The 19559-nt window shown below is 40.0% G+C and overlaps 1 protein-coding gene across 3 annotated transcripts in view; it reads left to right on the top strand.

Moving 5' to 3' along the window:
- Positions 1-19559, top strand: part of GMIP (GEM interacting protein) — a 68478-nt gene that overhangs the window by 9270 nt on the left and 39649 nt on the right. For all 3 annotated transcript variants that reach the window (XM_083353989.1, XM_083353990.1, XM_083353991.1), the window contains exons 2-3: positions 11442-11535; positions 16473-16548. In XM_083353989.1, coding sequence (XP_083210115.1) covers positions 11442-11535; positions 16473-16548 — 170 coding nt within the window. The remainder of the gene's footprint in view (positions 1-11441; positions 11536-16472; positions 16549-19559) is intronic.

Genomic DNA, 19559 nt, shown 5'->3' on the forward strand with positions numbered 1-19559 from the left:
GGCCTCCTGGGGACACAAAGTCTCCCGAATAACCACTGCCACCCCACCACCCCTGCCCTGAGCCCGTGGCTGGTGCAGCACCCGGAAACCCGGCGGGCATAACTCGGTGAGAGGCACCCCTCCCTCCGAGCCCAGCCAAGTTTCCGTGATGCACGCTAGATCCGCACATTCCTCCTCGATCAGATCACGGATGAGGGGAGCTTTATTAACTACGGATCTAGCGTTAAAATAGACCAGCCTGAGCTCAGGGGCCTGATCACCCTCATCCCCGGGTAAGAGGGTGCTAACCGGAGGGTCGGAGCGCGCCACCGCTCGGAGATAGCGGGGGCGCGATCCCAGATGTTGATATGACCCTCCGCGCAAACACCTGCTGCCATACCCCATCACCGTGGGAATTCGATGCCCCACCCCCACATTCCCAGCACCAGCAGCCACCTCCCCTGACCCCGTCCCGTCAGGACCTCTAACAGGTCCAGACTGAGTGCCGGTTACAGGTTCCCTCCCCACCCTCCCCTCCCTCCCCCTCCCTAACCTCTTAAAATAACCGGCTAAGAATCTGATCAGGGGCCTCTTAGCGCGTCTTAACTCGAGGCCCCTATCCAAGCCCAACCACATGATCAGGGAAACAGGATCGAACTCAGTCCAGATAACATGCTCAAGACCGTCCGATTCCTCCACGTCAGACTCCGCCCAGAGTCCAAACCGGCCCGGATCTGAGCGATTTTGTCCGTCAGATGATGACTAAACTCCTCAGCCCGTCCCTGCAAGGGATCCTCCCTCACCTCCTGGTTAAGAAGGTAGCGAGTCACCCTAAACAGGTCGGCTGGGCGATTATCTGTGGACGCGATGAGGGCAGCGAAGTAATTAGCCCTCGCCATCCTCATCGCAGCAAGATAAGACCTTATAAAGGTTCTTAACTGCAATCGGTCAGATTCAGAATGGCTGGACCTCCAACCGCTCTCTAGACCCCGTCTCTGACGCTTCATCTTCCGGAGCTCCGCAGAAAACCATGGAGCCCAACGGGATCTGCGCCAGGTCAGAGGTCGCAAGGGTACAACACAGTTGAGTGCCTCAGTGGCCGCCCTTTCCCAGGCATCCACCAAGGCATCAGCTGGGCTGTGAGTTTGGAGACCCCTGCCCTATTCCAACAAACAGATGGGGGAACTGAGCTTCAGATTCAATCTCAGTTATATATTTGTTAAGTATAGAAGGTATGTTGAAACAAACATGGTGTGGAAATGAATGGAAAAATAAGAAAAAGGTCATACATTGCTTTCTATGTTAGATGGGTTGGATCTTCAGATCATTCTAACATAAGCATATTTATAACTCCCACTGGCTTGATTTCATGAATACTGTTATTCAAGACCAAAGATGCCATATTATGGCGTTAGCAGTGGATCAGTGTAATTGGTAAATTACATATTATAGTTTGATTGTATAATTCAAGTCAACTAATTTAACCATTTATATCTTGGTTATGCAAGCCATATTTTAGCACATTATGTGAACCAGATTGTAAATTCGCTCATACAGTGTTCAACTAATGTGTTATAGAATTCTTGATCTTAGTTCAGACCAGCATTGGACTAAATAAAGATAAATGCCTAAGTAAAACAGACCACAGCCTTTTCTGAATGTATGTTTTTGCATTTAATTTGTGCTTGGCAAGAAGGCAGAAGTTCTACTTCCTCTTCTTCTCCCTCTTACCTCATTTCACAGGAAATATCAGAGAGTTCTAAAAAAAATCAGCATCTTTCCTTCATTAGAACATTACTTCCAGTTCACTTCTGACACATTCAGAATCATGTTGACACTGGCAAACAAATGAATGCTCAGAGAATAGTACAGGTTCCATCCCTATTTATATAATTCTTATAGTGAAAATGATTGTAGATTTCTTGTATAGATCATGTTATACAAAACAGAATAACCATCAGACTAAGATGTTTAGGTATTAATTTCTATGCAGCAGTTAGAAATATTCTTTAAAAATAAGACAATTTTTGATGATTCACTAATAGAAATTTGTCTAAGCATGGGATGGAAAGCAATAACAAATAACAGCTGAATTACTCTATTTCATAAATTACTCTATTTTACTCTATCAAGATTCTTTGTGATCCTAACTTCAAAAATGATGCTTAATATGGGGGTTTGGAAAATTTGAATCTTGGAATTCAGAGGATACACAATCATGTTTAAAGAAGAATAACATAACGCTGAGCTAGGTTAAATATTTACTAGTAGTATTGGCAGAGTGAAAGGAATAAGAGACTGTGGATATACTATGGTTTGAGTTGCTTGAAAATGCATATAGGTAATCCTTGATTTATGACCAGTTGCTTCATGACTGTTCAAAGTTACCCTAAAGGTTTTTACAACTCAGTTCCAAAGTTTCAATGGACAGTCTCATGACCACATTTCAGGAATTCAGAAACTGGCCTGCATTTAGAGCTGTTTGACCATCCTGCGGTCATAATGAACACAATTTATGATCTTTTTGATCAAAAACTTTGTTTTTGACAAAGATGCCCCATAACAAACAAAGGGTTTGCTTAATGACCAGTGCAAATGGTCATTAATGACTTGCAACCATAACGGACAGGTTCTGTTATGATTATAAGTCAAGGATTACCTGTATAGCAGGGACAGATGAGAGTAAATCCTGTGTGTATGTGTTAACAGAAATTTACAAGAGATAAGGATGAGATTACAAGAGATTAAGAATAAGGAATAATTTCAGAATGCAGGCCCTTCCTCTCAAAGTATATACAAGGGGTATATAGAATTACATAAAGGAAACACTGAATTAAACATTAAGGACTCAACTTTTCTTGGTAAGAGAACCTGTCTTTCTTTGGAAATAAAATACTGCCTGTGCTGTAAACTAACCTGACTGCTCATGTAATTTATATTTCTGCAACAATACTGTTCAAGTACAAAACTTGATAGAAAAAAACCACAGTATTTTGTATCATAGCATTTCAGCTTCCTTATTTTCCATTTAATATATCCTCATACTTTACAAGTAACAAGCCTGAGGATGTAATTCAGGAAAATCTTAAATAAATAAATGTCTATGCTGCCCAACTGTCAATGAGTCTGGGTGGCTCACCGCAATCGAATAACAAATAGGATTTGTAGTAATTTCATTATTTGCAAAGCTATTCATTTCCAGAAAAAAAGAAAAGGAAGCTGGTTGGAATCAATTTGGTCAAGCATTCCTGGTCACAAGAAAAGGCAAGCAAGCTTTCAGAGCTGTCCAAGATTTGGCAAGAAGAAACAGGTGGAAGATCATTAAAGAGAGAAGCAACCTAGAACTAAGGAGAAATTTCCTAATAGTGAGAACAATTCATCAGTGGAATGACAATGGGGAAAAAGTTGTGATACGTCGTGTGACATCACGTGACGTCACGAGTTGAACATGCCTGGTTTAAAGTCCCTGCTCAAGCAGGGGGTTGGACTAGAAGACCTCCAAGTTCTCTTCCAGCCCTGTGATTCTATGTTCTATTTTAAGAACCAATTATGTGGTGATATTAAATAGAAGCCTCTTTTTCTTCCAATTAACATTTATTCTGACAGTCCACACAGCTCTGTAAGAAGGCAAGGAAAGATAACATTTAGTTGGGTCAGAAGGTCTCAGAGAAGTGCTGCCTTTTCTTCTGTCCAATGAATAAGCTTCCCATTGCTGCTTGATGAAGCAACCCTTTTAAGACAACCACATCCTGTTTCTGGGGCAGAGGAAAGGAAAACATGAAGATTTTGCTCTGTTAATATCACAAGCGCATGACTGGTAACATTTTCTAAATTCTACAACTTTAAGCTTCCACTTTTGTTTGCTGCATAAATATAAATCAGAGCTCAGCCAGAGTCACACATCAAGATAGTTTGTTTGATATGGGGTTTATGGTTTCGTGTGAACTGTGTGATGATAGGTTGATCCACAAGCTACAGTTAAAACATGGCTATATATACTTTAGAAGGGACACGGTGGCTCAGTGGGTTAGGATGATGAGCTTGTCGATCAGAAGGTCGGCAGTTTAGCGGGTCAAATCCTGAGTGCTGCGTAACAGAGTGAGCGCCTGTTACTCGTCCCAGCTTCTGCCAACCTAGCAGTTCAAAAGCACGTAAAAATCCAAGTAGAAAAATAGGGACCACTCCGGTGGGAAGGTAACAGCGTTCCATGTGCCTTTGGCGTCTAGTCATGCCGGCCACATGACCACGGAGATGTCCTCAGACAAGCGCTGGCTCTTCGGCTTTGAAACGGAGATGAGCACCAGCCCCTAGAGTTGGAAACGACTAGCACACATGTGCGGGGGGAACCTTTACCTTTAGCTTTTATATATACTTTAGAATAAGAATCTAAGGTATAAAAGCAAATAACAAATTATGAAGGATTATAGCCATACAACTTAATAACACTAACCATAGGAATTTTACCTATTGTTGATTTAAAACTATGAAGACTAAGATAAGGAGAATAAAACAGAGCAGCATAAATAAATGGAGTAAAATAAAGATAGACCAAGACATTTGACAGATCAAACAATCTAGGTAGGGTATGTTGTCATCTTCACGTTGATTGCATGATATTGATATCATAAGTGAGCCCATGAAATATTATGTCTGAACCATTGAGTGGCAGCTCAAGCTGCATTCTAAAAAGCAAATAAATTTGCTATGCTCCGTTGACAAACAATCCCAAGATATTTTAAAGGTGCCAGATTGAGAAAGACATTAGCCTTATGCTCCCCTTGGCCTTGCTTTTTAGTCCCTCCCGTCCTCCATTCAGCACACCCTTTAATCTTTCTCTCACTGATTTATTTTCTCATTCCTAATTGTCCTTCTCAGTAATTTCAGTCTCCACTGGGAATAATATATACAATTTTTCCACCCTTTCCACGCCCATCTCTTCAGTGTCCCCCTAATCCTCCTCTCTGCTGATTAGCTTTTTATCCCTTGTTGGTACTCCAGCTCCAGTATCTGCATCTGTTTTGCTTGGAACTGTAGTTTTTCCATTCCTTTGGATGTAAGATAGGATGCGTTCTAGAGAAGCAGGCCAGGGCTGTCTTCTATGCTTTATTCCTTTGGGCCTACTGATCGAAAGAGGAAAATGTGGGGTTTTGGCAGAGTGAAATAAGAGTCAAGAACATTTTTTATCGTCAAGGAAGGCCAACATAGGGTTTGCATAGGTAGACTTATTTTGGTCCTATATTTTCTGAATTAACACTACAGCTTGTTTGGGACATGTGCAACTGAATGTCACTACAGTACAATGGCAGAATCAATACATTACTGTATGTTCTAGAACTTATTAAGGGAGGAAGAATTATTTCCTTCGAAAATAACTATCCTGGAGGAGGAGGGGTATAAGACATTTTCTGACATTACTATAAGTGTATTTATTGTTTGATCTTCTCTCGGTCCTCCTTCAGCTTTTACTTTCATTCAGTTAGTATTTATTACTCCCTTTCTGTGTTGCTTATCCCAAAAGGGAGTAGCATGATAGTTATCTATAGGGCTTTTTTTCTCATAGAATGCTCAGAACGGAGTTCCGGCACCTTTTTTGGATGGAACCTTGTAGGGTAGGCAAGGCGGGTTGTATGACATGTGTGAGTTCCGGCACCTTTTTCTTTTACAAAAAAAGCACTGCTATAATTGTACACAAATTCTTTGTGAGTGTAGAGTCAACTTCAAGCTTTGGATGAATTGGAAGCTGGAAATGGTGCCGTGTAGAAAAATTCTGATATGAAAGAGATCATTCATCATCGTCATCATAAAAAGAAATGAATCGAAACAAAAGAAGCATGGCCCAAGCATCATTAAGGAGGCTTGGTAACATGGATTTTTTTCTCATTTATCCAATCTATTAAATCATAAAACATAGTTCTGAAACCATGCTTTCTGTGTTTTTCACTCAGCCTGCGCCTCTTTTTATTTAATGGAATAGCCAGCTAGAAAAGCATTAGTCTTGCAAAATTGCAGTTTTAGAAAATTTTACTAGGTCCCAGTAGTGGTATTACTACGTTAAAGTTTCTTTCTTTTTTTACTGTAATCATAGAGTAAGACAATAAGACCGAAAAGCTGCTAAAAATATAACAGTCTGTTTTAATTGTTGGCTACTTAGCTTGCTTGTGCTGCCATTTCATTGCAAAATATTTCATAGTCAAAATAGCCAGGTGGCTCAATCATTCTTGCCACACAGAATGTTTGCGATATAACGAGTGCTGGCTTGTGGAAACTTATTTCACTTTCTGCCATTTTCATTAGTGGTACACAAAATTAGCTCTATGGAGTCATAGCTGAAAATGAATAAACACATGAGATATTTACTCCTTAACAAATACAATAAATTACATCAGCAGCCCTAGTTCCCTGATTATGGTGCTTTGTTCCTCTCCAGCTAGCTTTTATGGAAGTCCTAGGGTCTTACCTCATTTGAATCTAACCTTAAACTACTGCTGTACAAACACACCCTGACTATTTATTTACTTTGTGTGTCCCAACAACAACAACACAGCCGAATCTTGTTTTTGGCTTTGATGGGAGCCTGGCTTAAGTTGTCCTCAGCCATTTACTGTGGGTTATTATTATTTATTATTATTATTTATTACATTTTTATACCGCCCTTCTCCCGAAGGACTCCCACCCACCCCGCCCCGAAGCTTGCAGTAAAGCTGTAGCAGTATCAAGGTGGGTAAAACCTGACACATTTTACCAACTATTCTGGCAGGGTTAAAGTCAGGTGATCTATAGGAAGCAGTGACAACTAAATGCCTATTGGCAATTTAAGCTAAGGTAGCTACACCATCTCCCCTGGGTCCTTGGAAGTCTCTTCTGCACCATTCTTTCATTTTTTTTTCTCCAGGGAAAAGAGCAGGACACACTAATTCCCTGAAGTCTGCTGAAACAGACTGTTGGCAGCTGGTAAGGGAAAAAACTCAGGGGATTTGAACTCTCCTACTACCATACTGAAAAACCTCTAGCCAGCTGATCAGGTATTTGGCAGACTTGCTTTGACTAGAGATTTAGGGTTTTGCAGTTGTGAAAGAGCACTAAATCTGCTGTCAAAATAAGGACCTTCTCTTCAGCTTCTCCCGCTTTATCAGGCAGTTTATTCACCCTGTGATCAAAGGCGACAGAGGTAGGCTAGAGATAAGGTCTAGGGATGATAAATGCACAGGCACAAGTGTATCTTACTTCCATTGAGCTCTTAATCTGGTCGTTCTGGAAAATGTCTGGTCCTGCAACCTCATCACTACTTCCACTTCCACTTCAACCCCTGAAGCAGTTCAAAGCCCACCTGCTACCAACAGGGAAGAAATAGGGAGAGACTCAACAGATTCGGAATGGATATGAGAGCTACTTAAAAGTACTTCTGTAGAGACAAACATTAGATCTGGTTGAATATCAATATCTGTACGGTACTGCTCGATTCTGCCTACTCACATCCTGGCATTTGAGCCCTATTCTCCAAAGCACCTGAAGGCAGGACAAGAAGCAACGGCTGGAAATTAATCAAAGAGAGAAGCAACCTAGAACTATGGAGAAATTTCCTGACAGTTAGAACAATTAATTCAGTGGAAAAACCTGCCTCCAGAAGTTGTGAATGCCCCAACACTAGAAGTTTTTAAGAAGAGACTGGACAGCCATGCGTCTGAGATGGTATAGGATTTCCTGCCTGAGCAGGGGGTTGGACTAGAAGACCTCGAAGGTCCCTTCCAACTCTATTATTGTTGTTGTTATGTAAACTTGAATTAAAGCCCTAATACAATCTGTAAGGTTCTGACACATGGTATTTTTATACAGGGATTCTATGACAGTTTTAAAACAGTTCCAGGTCTTTGTGATGTCACAATATTATTTATGTTACAAAGCCAGGATGATTTAGATTTGTTTCAACTCTAGTAGAAACTCTAGTAGAAGTGTGTCTGCGCATACTCTCTCTCCACCCTCCTCTTGGCTTTGTGGAGTCTGTTTTCCCATTTGCAGAAACTCTTAACTCACCAGTCCTCCTGAGCTTCAAAGAAATAGACAACTTGACACATTTTCAACTCCACCTCATAGAAATCACAAATATCCTTTGGTGGGCAACCACACAAATGCATGCAATGTGAAGTAAGGATGTGAATGATGTGTGTATGGAGAGGGGGTCCTCGGTGCTCTCTGTCAGGTTGCTTACCACTCAGGGAAGAATAAGCCTATCCCTTATTCATCTATAGCAGGGGTGTCAAACTCAATTTCACTGAGGGCCACATCAGCATTGCAGTTGCCCTCAAGGGGGCAGGTGGGTATGGCCAGGGTGGGCGTGGCCTACTGGGTGGGCGTGGCTAGAGTGTGTATGGCCTACTGGGTGGGCGTGGCCAGCTCTACATCGTTCGCATCAAGGGTGCCTATGGGGTCCTGGGCAGGAGTGGGACAGATCTCAGGGTCTCTGGCAGAAGGAGGGTCTCTGGGCCAGGGCCATGGCAGTGGGGGCCGTTCCCTCACTGTTTCCAGGATGGCTTCACGGGCCGCATGAAACCACTTCGCGGGCCGGATCCGGCCCCCGGGCCTTGTGTTTGACATGTCTGATCTATAGAATAGATAGTGGAGGATGATATGTTTCTGAGTTTATACTTCTTCCACAGCAGAAGGGCAAAGCCTTGTGCTATTACTGGGCAAGGTTGCCCTCCAGTACAGAAGATGATAGTATGTGCCACCTTGTCAGTGTAAAAGCTTTTCTCTAGTTCAATGTTTCTGATTGGGAGAGGTATCCCATAAGGAGCCACTAAGTAATTGAGCCACTTTAGCCAAAGTTAAAACAACCGATACCTTCCCAGTAACTTTGTTTAATGGTTAGCTTAGCTCTGTCATGATCCACCTCAAGGACTTCCAGAGGGGAGAAGTCCAGGAGTCTTAATTTCAGTCTGACTGCTTCGATGCATAAAAAATTGATGGGGCTCCTGGAGGATAGAGGTGGGGGCAATCATCGAGAGTTATGTGCTAATTTCAGCCACAAGCATACAGCTGATCTTCATTTTAGTCATGCCCACCTTCAGCCAAAAGATGGCATTTGGGATGCATTCAGAGTTCATTGGAGTCAGGCGGCCAATAAATTTAAATACATAAATAAAATAGCAAGAAACGTAGACTGCAGCTTGTTCTAGAGGGGCAAAATAAACTAGGCCTTTATATTTATATTTATATTTTATATTTATATTTTCTACTTAACTAGTTAGATTAGAAGGTCCTTTTGCTATGCATAATATGGTATCTCCTTCCCTCTAAAATCTGCTCCATGTGGGAAAATATGTTATTAGTGACAATATTTGTCTTCTGCTGTACCAACGTTTAAGAAAAATATCTATTTATAGTCTCCAGGGGAAGTTCCACTGTAATGATCGACATTATTTAAAGAGAAGCAACTATGGGCTTTTGACCTCTCGGTTTCTTTTTAACACCCAGGATATTTTCAGAGCAGTTGTTGAACCCCACCAGGCTATCCTGTCTGCCTTTGCCTTCTCACAAGTTATAAATGTATGGTTACTCTCTTAAATTTTATATTTCTAAAGTTCAGCATTCATGTTTACTCATTTGTAGTCCCTTCTTCATCTTGGCGTTGGACTTCAGCTTCCAGAATTCCTAGACATACAAGTATGTCCACTTCTTGCAAGTGAATTAGGTAGTTTATTAATAGTATTAAGTGATGAAGTCTATTTCATAGGTCCATATTCAGGTTACTTTTTCTTTTACGAAAACTTATTTTAGAGTTGCATAAGCATTCAGTTCAGAGAACTAAATTTGGTGACATTACAGGTTGTTCCTTGTGATTGAATTAAAAATTGGACAACCAGTCCTTCAGCAAACAGAATGCTATACAGCACTAATACAAAATATCCTGTCCTCAGTGGTGAGGTAGACACAATTACAGCAAATATTTCTGTTCTTATTTTATAAGGCTCATTAACGACAGAGACTGATGGATTTCTCCCAATTTTGTGCCTCTTTCCTTCCACCAAATGTCATTAAGATGTGGAAAACATCAACTGATCATTCTCCTTAAAGTGGGAGAGGCTGGGAGGCAAGCTTAGTTTTGATAGCTAGTTAAATTGGCAGGTTTAGTCATCTATCAAAGCTTACTCTGGTCTGGTACAAATGTTGTGCACAAATGAATTCAAAAGCAGAGCTGATATTTTTGGATGATTATGATTGGTAATAATAATAATAATAATAATAATAATAATAATAATAATAATAATAATAATGATGATGATGATGATGATGATGATGATGATGATGATGATGATGATGACAGCCAGATGTTTAGCCTAGATTTGGCTTTTTTGTCACCTACTGAGTCCTTTACAATGCCTTGGGATAGGCAGATGTTGTAACAATAACATTAAAGGTAACACTGCAGGATATAAGCTGTTCCAAGCAATGCTGCCTTTTGAGGGTGAAGGTTCGTTCTCCAAGCTTGAGGGTTGGTTTTTGAATGTTCTGTTACCAGTCTAGGTAACATCTTCAGCAGTGTTTAGTGGATGTGTGTATCCAGTGGTGGGATTCGGCCAGTTTGCATCAGTTCGGGAGAACTGGTAGCTAATTTTTTGTTGCCCAGACCCAGAATGGACTTCTGGAAGCGGCATTCACACAGAGAACCAGTTGTTCACATATTTGAATCTCACCACTGTCTGTATCAGTATTCTACTTATACAAGAGCTTCAGGTGTGGGAGTGTGAAGTGAGGGTCTTGTGATGGTCCAGGTGTGAGTAATCAGAGAGAGGCTTGTGATTGGTAGGTACTTCAGATAAGAGTCATTGGAGGATGTGATTTAGTGGGTCAGGAGTGAGTTATCAGTGGGAGGCTGATAATGGGTCTTGAAATACCTCCCCATCACAAGCCTTTCACTGATGACTCACACCTGGCCCATCACAAGACTCTAAGGCAGAAGCTTGTCTACCCTAAGGATAAAACACCCAGGCACAAACTGAAATCTTTCCATTCCCCACCATCCAGTCAGAGCTGAAGAAGTTTCTTGGATGAGAAGCAAAACATCTTCAAAGAAAAACAAGGAAGTCCAGCTGCCTTGTAAAAAAAAAAACACAACATCTTTGGGATAACAGTTCCATGATGTTTTATGTATGGTTAAGCCATCTTCTTGCATCCATCCACCTTAAAAATCTTTTTGCTTCCATCCCCTAGCCTAGTGGAATAATGTTTGCCAGTAAATTGAATTTCCTCTCCTTCTTAACTGCATGCATCATGCTCCACAGATCTGTTCTGGAGCTCCTGGGTGACATTTTGAAATTGGTTTAGGGTGTATGAAGGAATGCAGCAGGAAGGAGAGCTGAGCAACAGGAAGCTCCATTGCATCAGTGGAAATCCATATAACATGCTAAGTAACCTATTGCTTGAACTTGCTGAAATTTCTTTTTAATTTCTTATTTCTTTTTCAGATCTCAACAGCCAAGTGAAAGGAACTGAAAGCAAAAAACGCTACAGTGAGATTTTCCGAAGCTTAGATGCCCTTGAAATTTCAATTGGAAATGCGTGCGTATTTTGTGTTATTGTTGTCCTCAGCAGGCACTAAAGACATTTCTTAATGCTGTTGTGAATGTGTTATGTGATTGTGGAGAGATAGGTTCTTGTAACCTGAAAGGTCCAGACCATGAGTCAATACTCACCTCTGTGGGTAATGGTTACTAGAAAACCAAGCAGTACAGATTGGGATTATGCTGTAGAATTGACACCACCATAATTTTACTGAGGTTATATACACAGAATACTATATTTTTTTCAAGGATACAGGGCCAGAAGATGTTGGAATTGGAGGTGATGATAGAGGTAGTTGGTGTTATAGTGCATGTACAATGTTTAAGGAACAAAACATTTTATACTATTTAACTATTCTGCTGCCATTCTTCTGAAGTAAATCAACTAAAATGTATATAAAGAGCAAACTGTTAAGCATAATTTAAATGTCCTGCAATTCATGATTTAGTAGAGATAGGCTGAAGCAGTTTACTATAGTGATTTACTATCCGGACTGGCTTCTGCAAGGAAATGATACTTCTTTCCTTGACCTCAAGAAGTGTTTCAGTCTGAAGGCTGCATCAAGACTCACACACACTCTGAGTGTTAGCACATAACTCTTGGCAGAGGATAAGTCTGTAGCCTTCAGTTGAAAAAAGTCTGCTATTGGATCCTGAACATGACTCCCACTATACTTATAAATTAAAGTCATTTGAGTTGGTGGCATACTTTTTCTTGTTGTTACTATTATTATATTCTTCTTTGGGGCATGCATACACTTGCCTAGCATTTTCAATTCAATTGTTCAATTGTTTCAATTGTTTTGGACAGAGGAACTAAAACTACTATTGTGGCACTTTAAGTACTACTGTAGTTTTCATAGGAATGAAAAGATGTACAATATGCTAATCATAGTCCTTTTCAGCCTGATCTGCTCTCCGCTGGGACAGAGTTTGTGGTGGCTCACAAATATAAGAGTTACTTATAGTCTTTGTTTATTGGGGCACGTTGCCTACTATTCTACAGATGTCGCCCAAATCTGATGCATCCTTCCTTAAGCTATGATGTATAGATATTAGATTACAATTGCCATTATCATTATGCAGCCTGGATTAAGAGCCAGTTGGAAAAGACAGGTTTTATTTTGTAGACACCAATGAGTGGCAATTTCTTATTGAAAGGCCATGTATTTGTATGTAAGTTTATAGTTAGAACAAATGTTGTAAACCACTGTCATACAATTTCATTTGGAAAACTGGATGGTGATATAAGACATTTTCAATTTTATTAGTTTTAAAGTAAATGAATGCATATTTGCCCATTCTGCAGGTTTGAAATAAATTGTATGTTTATTTAAAGCTGTGCAGGTGCACATTAGGCGCACACTAAAAATAAAAATGCATACATTAGGTGCACAGTAAAAAAAAATCCACTCCCCTCCAGAAATGTTGATCCACTACTTTTGTCATTAAAGGAATGATATATGATATAATCATGTAATTTCCCAACTTCAGATGCCTTTGCTTGCTCCAATCAAAGGGAGGGCAGTGAGAAAGTGCTGTAAACCTGTGTGTTCAGCTTTGAGCATATTGCATTCTTAAGATTTGTTATATTTTTTTTCTACCGCTGAATTGTGTCCGATTCTTGGAGATTGCCTGGATAAGTCTCTGTAGTTTTCTTGGCAAAGTTTTTTCAGAAGTGATTCGCTATTGCCTCCTTCCTTGGCTTGAGACAAAGTGGCTGGCCCAAAGTCATCCAACTGGCTTTGTGCCTAAAGTGGGATTAGAACGCATAATCTTCCAGCTTCTAGCCTGATGTCTTAACCACTATACCAAACTGTAGTGCCCAAAAGGTTGGGGACCTCTGTTGTGATTCAGGGTCAGCCTGTGGGTTCGGCAGTTGGGTCGGACGACTCAGAGGAGGAGGAGGGGGGTGTTGAAGAGCTTGCTGAGGGGATTAGACAGCTTGATGAGAGCCCCCAGCAAGGCCCCTCTCATCTGGTCACGATGCAGACCCAGCTGTGTGAGCCTGACAGCGTGGATGAAGATGACCCACAGCTGGCCCTGTTCAAGGACGCCCGACACAGGAGGCAGTCAGTCAGGAGTAAACAGAGGAAGGCAATGGGGCACCTCAGAAGGAGGCACAGAGAGGCCACGCCCTGAACTGTATTTAAGGGGAATGTGTGGGAGGGCTGGTTTGCTGAAGGCAACCGCTTGGATTGTTCCTGCTTCTTAGCTCGTGTTTTATGGTTGGTGTCTTGTCTTGCTCTGTTTTATGTGAATAAATTTGGCAGGCGTAATTCCAGCCTCTTGCCGTTTGTAAAGGAGTTGTCCCTGCCTTTTCTGCAGGGCCGGTAGCAGGCTGGTACAGAACAACCTCTGTATTAGATGATTATAGTTTTCCAATTGAAACTATGATTAAGTCTGTCCATATGTTGTGAAATTAAGAAGTTTTCATTGGGTCTTCTGGCTGCTAGTTGGTGTTCATGGGTGCACTCTGCTAGTCTTCAGCCTGTCTGTCCTATGTGGTGACTGTTACAGCCCTTATACTGCATGTCGTAGATGCCTCCTGTTTTTCTTCTTCAGCTACTGGTCTTTTGTTTACTTAAGATGTTTTGGAGGGTTTTAGTTGCTTTGTATGCTATGGTGATGCCATGTGGTTGTAATATTCTATTAATTGTTTCTGAGATCTTTTTGATGTATGGGTAGTGTTGTCTTTTTCATAGCTTGTGTTGATTATACTGTAGGGCAGACGTGTCAAACACAAGGCCCGGGGGCCAGATCCGGCCCGCAAAGTGGTTTCATGCGGCCCGCAAAGCCATCCTGGAAACAGTGAGGGAATGGCCCCCACTGCCTTGGCCCTGGCCCAGAGACCCTCCTCCTGCCAGAGACCCTCAGATCTGTCCCACTCCTGCCCAGGCCCCCATAGGCACCCTTGATGCGAACAATGTAGAGCTGGCCATGCCCACCCAGTAGACCATATGCACTTTAGCCACGCCCACCCATTAAGCCACGCCCACCCAGGCCACACCCACCTGGCCCCCTGAGGGCAACCGCAATGCTGATGCGGCCCTCAATGAAATTGAGTTTGACACCCCTGTGTAGGGGGTTGAGTAATCAAGCACTTTTGATAAAGTTGTGTGGGTATCCATTTTGTTGGAAGATGTTGTATAAACAGTCGGTTTCCTTTTTCTAGTGTTTTGGGTTGCTGCAATGTGTTTGTGCTCATCTGAATAATGTTCTTACACAGATCCTCATGTGGGAGGTTGGGTTGTTATTTTTGTAATGTAGCACTTGGTTGGCGTGGGTAATTGTACAATAGACTTTTTTGCCGCCCTTTCCTCTGCTGATGAGAATACTTGGGAAGGGTACTATGTTGTTTCCTTCTTCCATTATGAATTTTATTCCTTTGAAGATGTTGATTTTTTTAATGTGTCTTCCCTAGTCGTTCATGTATTTTTATTATAGCAAAGGTGTCATCCATATATCAGATTCATACTTTTGGTTGTATAATGTGTGAGAATTCTATAGTTTCTGGACACTTCATTACAGTTACTGTTGTATATCCTAAGACTGGTAATCACATTGATATTCACTTGTTGGTATATTTGTCCATGAAACTGAAAATAGACAGTGAGTCAGAGGTGAACCAGGTCCATCATTTTGAGTAGTTGGATCTTAGTGTATTTGGTTAGGTTGTGTGTGTATAGGTGTGTAGTGCTGCTGCCATGATTTTTTCACTGGTTCTAGGTTTATGGATGTAACAAGTGCTCTGACGTTGAATGAAACCATGATCTCCTCTCTCTCCTGCTCTATTATTAGGTCTTTGATTTTCTGTTGGCAGAGTTGTGGAGACTTGATAGAATATTCACTCCCCTCTGTGAGATGTGCAAGCTTTTTTGTCAATTCTTTAGTGATGTTGTATCTTGGGGTCCCTGATAACGATACAATTGCATGAAGAGATATGTCAGGCTTGTTTTTGGCATCCATGAAAGCAGGGTGGAGGAGTCCACTGCTTTTCACCTGCCACTGTTCTTTTTTTTGGGATTTGACCTTTCATGATTAGGTCATTAAGGGTTATCTTGGTCAAGTTGTCTAGTTTCTGTATTGGGTTGGTCCTTACTGGAATGTAAGTTTCTTTGTCCTCCAGTAATTCTTTGAGGGGTTTTTTTGTATACATTGTGTTTTGTCCAGGATAACCGTAGTAAGGACTTTGTTTGTTGGGAATGATGGCTTGGTCTTTCTTTAGGTTATGTCCTCTGCTCTGAGTTGGTTCTGATTTTATGTTCTTGTGGTCTGTGGTATAATTGTATGCCTTATATTTTCTCGAGTCTCTATGGAAAGCTCTTAAAAATGCTGCTTCTAAGGCTGCAAAGAATTATAACTTATTAGCATCATCTATGTTACAACTGAGGCTTTTGAGGAGGAGGAGGAGGAGGAGGATAATGATCATGGATGCTCACCTCAGATTAAATAAATACCAGCACTGCCTAGATAACCTTAAGGAACAACTGGAACAAACTGTGTTCTGAAAACACACAAAAATTCTGACAACCACCATGAACACCACATCCCTAAGACAAGCTGGAAAAAGAAAACGAAGGTCCAAGTCAAACTGCTCAAGCTAAATTCCACAAAGAGGTACCTGAACTAAAATAAGTTGTCAATATGTCCAGTGGTTCACTATCCATTGCAAAACACAATACCCTACAGAAAAGCCTCAACTATAAAATGATGCTGTGGTTGAGGTGGATTGAGATGAAAAGAATCCTAGATGATAATAAATATACAGTAATAATAATTAGAGAAGGATTCACTTTCCTACATTAGGGCTCAATTCTGTCTCCCAGCTTTGCACAATGGTATGGGTACTGTTCAGTACTGTTTTGTACTAATGAAGAATAGTGCATTTTGCCTTTTAAGTAATTTCTCCTATTGATTTTTTTCCAATTTCAGGGCAATTGAAATGTTTAATGATGATGCCGATGACAACAGGAATGAATCTTCAGACCCGCAGTCTGAAAAAGTACAGGTAGAAATAAGTTATCTTAATTCTGACTAAGAATAATAACAATGTGTGCTGTTTAAGTTTGTGCCATCTGAGAAAGAATAAATATATATTTTTCCTTTGCAAGATAAATTACAAGATCTGACCCAGTTATGGATCTGGCATGGATATATACAATTTTTTTTAGGAAAATATGCTTGCCACATCTAGTTGATGACATAACGTTTTGAAAAAGATATTTTTTCAGTTATACCTACTATTGCACAAGTATCTACTAATAGGACTGTGTCACATGTATTTATGTACTGAGGTGATGAAATCTCTGGAAGTATTCAGCTGCTCTTGGGAGTCCTTAGTTGATAGAAGATTGAAAAGTTGGGCACTGGATAGTATTTTATCATCTTCCTTCCTTCCTTCCTTCCTTCCTTCCTTCCTTCCTTCCTTCCTTCCTTCCTTCCTTCCTTCCTTCCTTCCTTTTCTGCCAGTACCTAACAGGATGGAACAAATATGCAATCTTAGCTTTCTTATTTACAAAATTAGAAATGGTCGGATACATCTATACCTTAAATATCCCCCACTAATCTGATATCACAGTACAAACTAGTGATTAATGCAGTGATTCTCAGCCATATTTAAAAGCTGTAGCCTGCACTGGATAATGTTTTCTGCCAGGTATCCAAGAGAATACATCTGGAAATGCACACTATGCCTGCCTAAAAAAAATTATAATAAGTTTGCCAATAAGGAGTAAAACTAAGATGATAATAGTGATGAGGATATAGTGTCAAATAAGAGTGGAAATCTGAGTGAAAAAGAAAAAAAAATACAAAATGTAAAACAAAGTTGACTACAAAAACTGAGAAATATTGTTCCTTTTTAGATAGTAATGAGACTTACTTGTGTAATGATGAATTTAATCCTACTCCAGAATATGTCTTTTGCGCTGAAAAGACATTTCTTGATCAAACATAGTCCTCTTACTGGCACACCTCAATTTTACTTAGAGAGACTTTTACATTCTAGAAAACATCAGTTTGAAAATTGCTAAAAATCAGTGTCAAATAAACCAGCTTTTTAGTAGCTGACTTGATAGCTAGGATTTTGAAACCTCATCCAAGCCCAGAGATGCTCATATTCCCAGTTCACCATGCTGAATTAAAGACAGGATATGATGTTAAAACAGTAGAATGCAGATAGTCCTTATTTAGAGACTGTCTCATACAGCAACCAGAAAAATAGCTTTACAACCAGTCCTCAGATTTATGACCTTTGTAGGTAAAGGAAAGCTGGAATAAGATCATAAGCATGGGTGGTTTCATTTAATGACTGCTTTGTTTAACAATCAAGTTGTGGTTCCAATTGTGGGTACTAAATGAGCACTACTTATTTCTGGGGTAGCGCTTATATTAGGCCCATCCCAAAAATCAAACTAGGGCCTATTTTCAGGTAGGCCTTACTTTCGGGGAAACACGGGTATGCTGAACTTTCCTTGGTTGGGACAATAAAATGATTTATGTGGTTGGGGAAAATGCATTATAATTACATGTTGGTTTCGGCTTTGTAAAGTAAGTTGAGGACTACCTATATCAGTTTTTCTATTAGAATCACTACCTGCTCTGTCCCAGATTCTAGATAGCATTTTAGTTTTTGAGGCTTATGCCCCCCAAAACTATGCATATACATATGAACAAATACATAGATGATGGACATGTATCTTACTCCAATATTTCTTTGCTTTGTCACATGTCCACCATAAGTGATAAAAAGTCCCTACTTTACATTTAGATTTCCAACATTCATTTGAGATACCTTTATACATTCTAGATAACTTATCTGCTGTTAAATACCAATGATATATCATCTTATAAAAATTTTCTTTTAAATTATAATTTAGTGTGAATTTTAAGTCTTTCATACACATATTTTCCCATTGTTCAAGTAACACGTTATATCCAAAATTCCTTGCCCACTGAATCATACAGTGTTTTAAATGTTCACTTTCCAAATTCAATTTCAATAACGTTTTATAAATCTTAGCAATAGTATGTTCATCACTACTACATAGTAAAATTTCCAATTCATTTTTAACAAAATCAAACACATAAGTCTTTTTATCTAGTTTAAATCTTTCTTTCAGTTGTAAGTATGTAAACCGTGGCAGACATGACCTTCTGATTCTAACTCTTCTTTAGACTTGAGAGTGTGGTCACCAAATTTAAAATTATTTTACCATAGGTCTACCAGTCTGGCTTCACCACCATTTCTTTTCTAAAAAAAAAGGTTCTTGGGGGGGAACACCCAAAGAGGCAACTTTGTAACGAACCTTGTTTTGTATTTATTACAAACTCTTATTATGGCACATCTAACAAAATGATTGTTGAAATCAACATTTACTTTAACTTTATCATACCCTAAATAACCGTGCCATCCAAACCGTGCCATCAAGTAACCTCTTTTTTTGGAGATTCACCCACTCTTTTTAGCCAGACCAAACAACAAGCATCAAAATACAATTTCAAATCTGGTAAACCCAACCCCCCTCTTTCCTTAACATCTTGCAATAACATATCTAATTCTTGGTTTCTTCCCTTGCCATGTAAACTTGGAAATATTCCTCTGCCATTGTTTCATGGAATATCAATTCCACTGTTTCATGGAATATCAATTGCAAGTATTGGTAATATCTGAAACAGAAAGAACATTTCTGGTAAAACATTCATCTTAATTACAGAAATTCTATCCAGTAGTGATAAATGTAATGTGTCCCATCTTTGCAAATCTTTTTAAATACCATTCCAGAGGGGCACATAACTATTTTGAAAGAGTTTTGTATTTTTGTTTGTCAGCATGAACCCCAAATATTTCACTTTTTTCTTGACCTTAAAACCAGACTTTTTAGCCAATATATCACAATCCTGAGAAGACATATTCTTAATCAGCACTATTGTTTTCTGTTAGTTTATTTTAAAACCTGCTAAAGCCCCCAAATTTATTTAATTTCCTCATCAAATATTCTACATAATATTTTGGGCCTT

Source organism: Vipera ursinii (assembly GCF_947247035.1).
Source record: "Vipera ursinii genome assembly, chromosome: 2".
Taxonomy (NCBI): Eukaryota; Metazoa; Chordata; class Lepidosauria; order Squamata; family Viperidae; genus Vipera; species Vipera ursinii.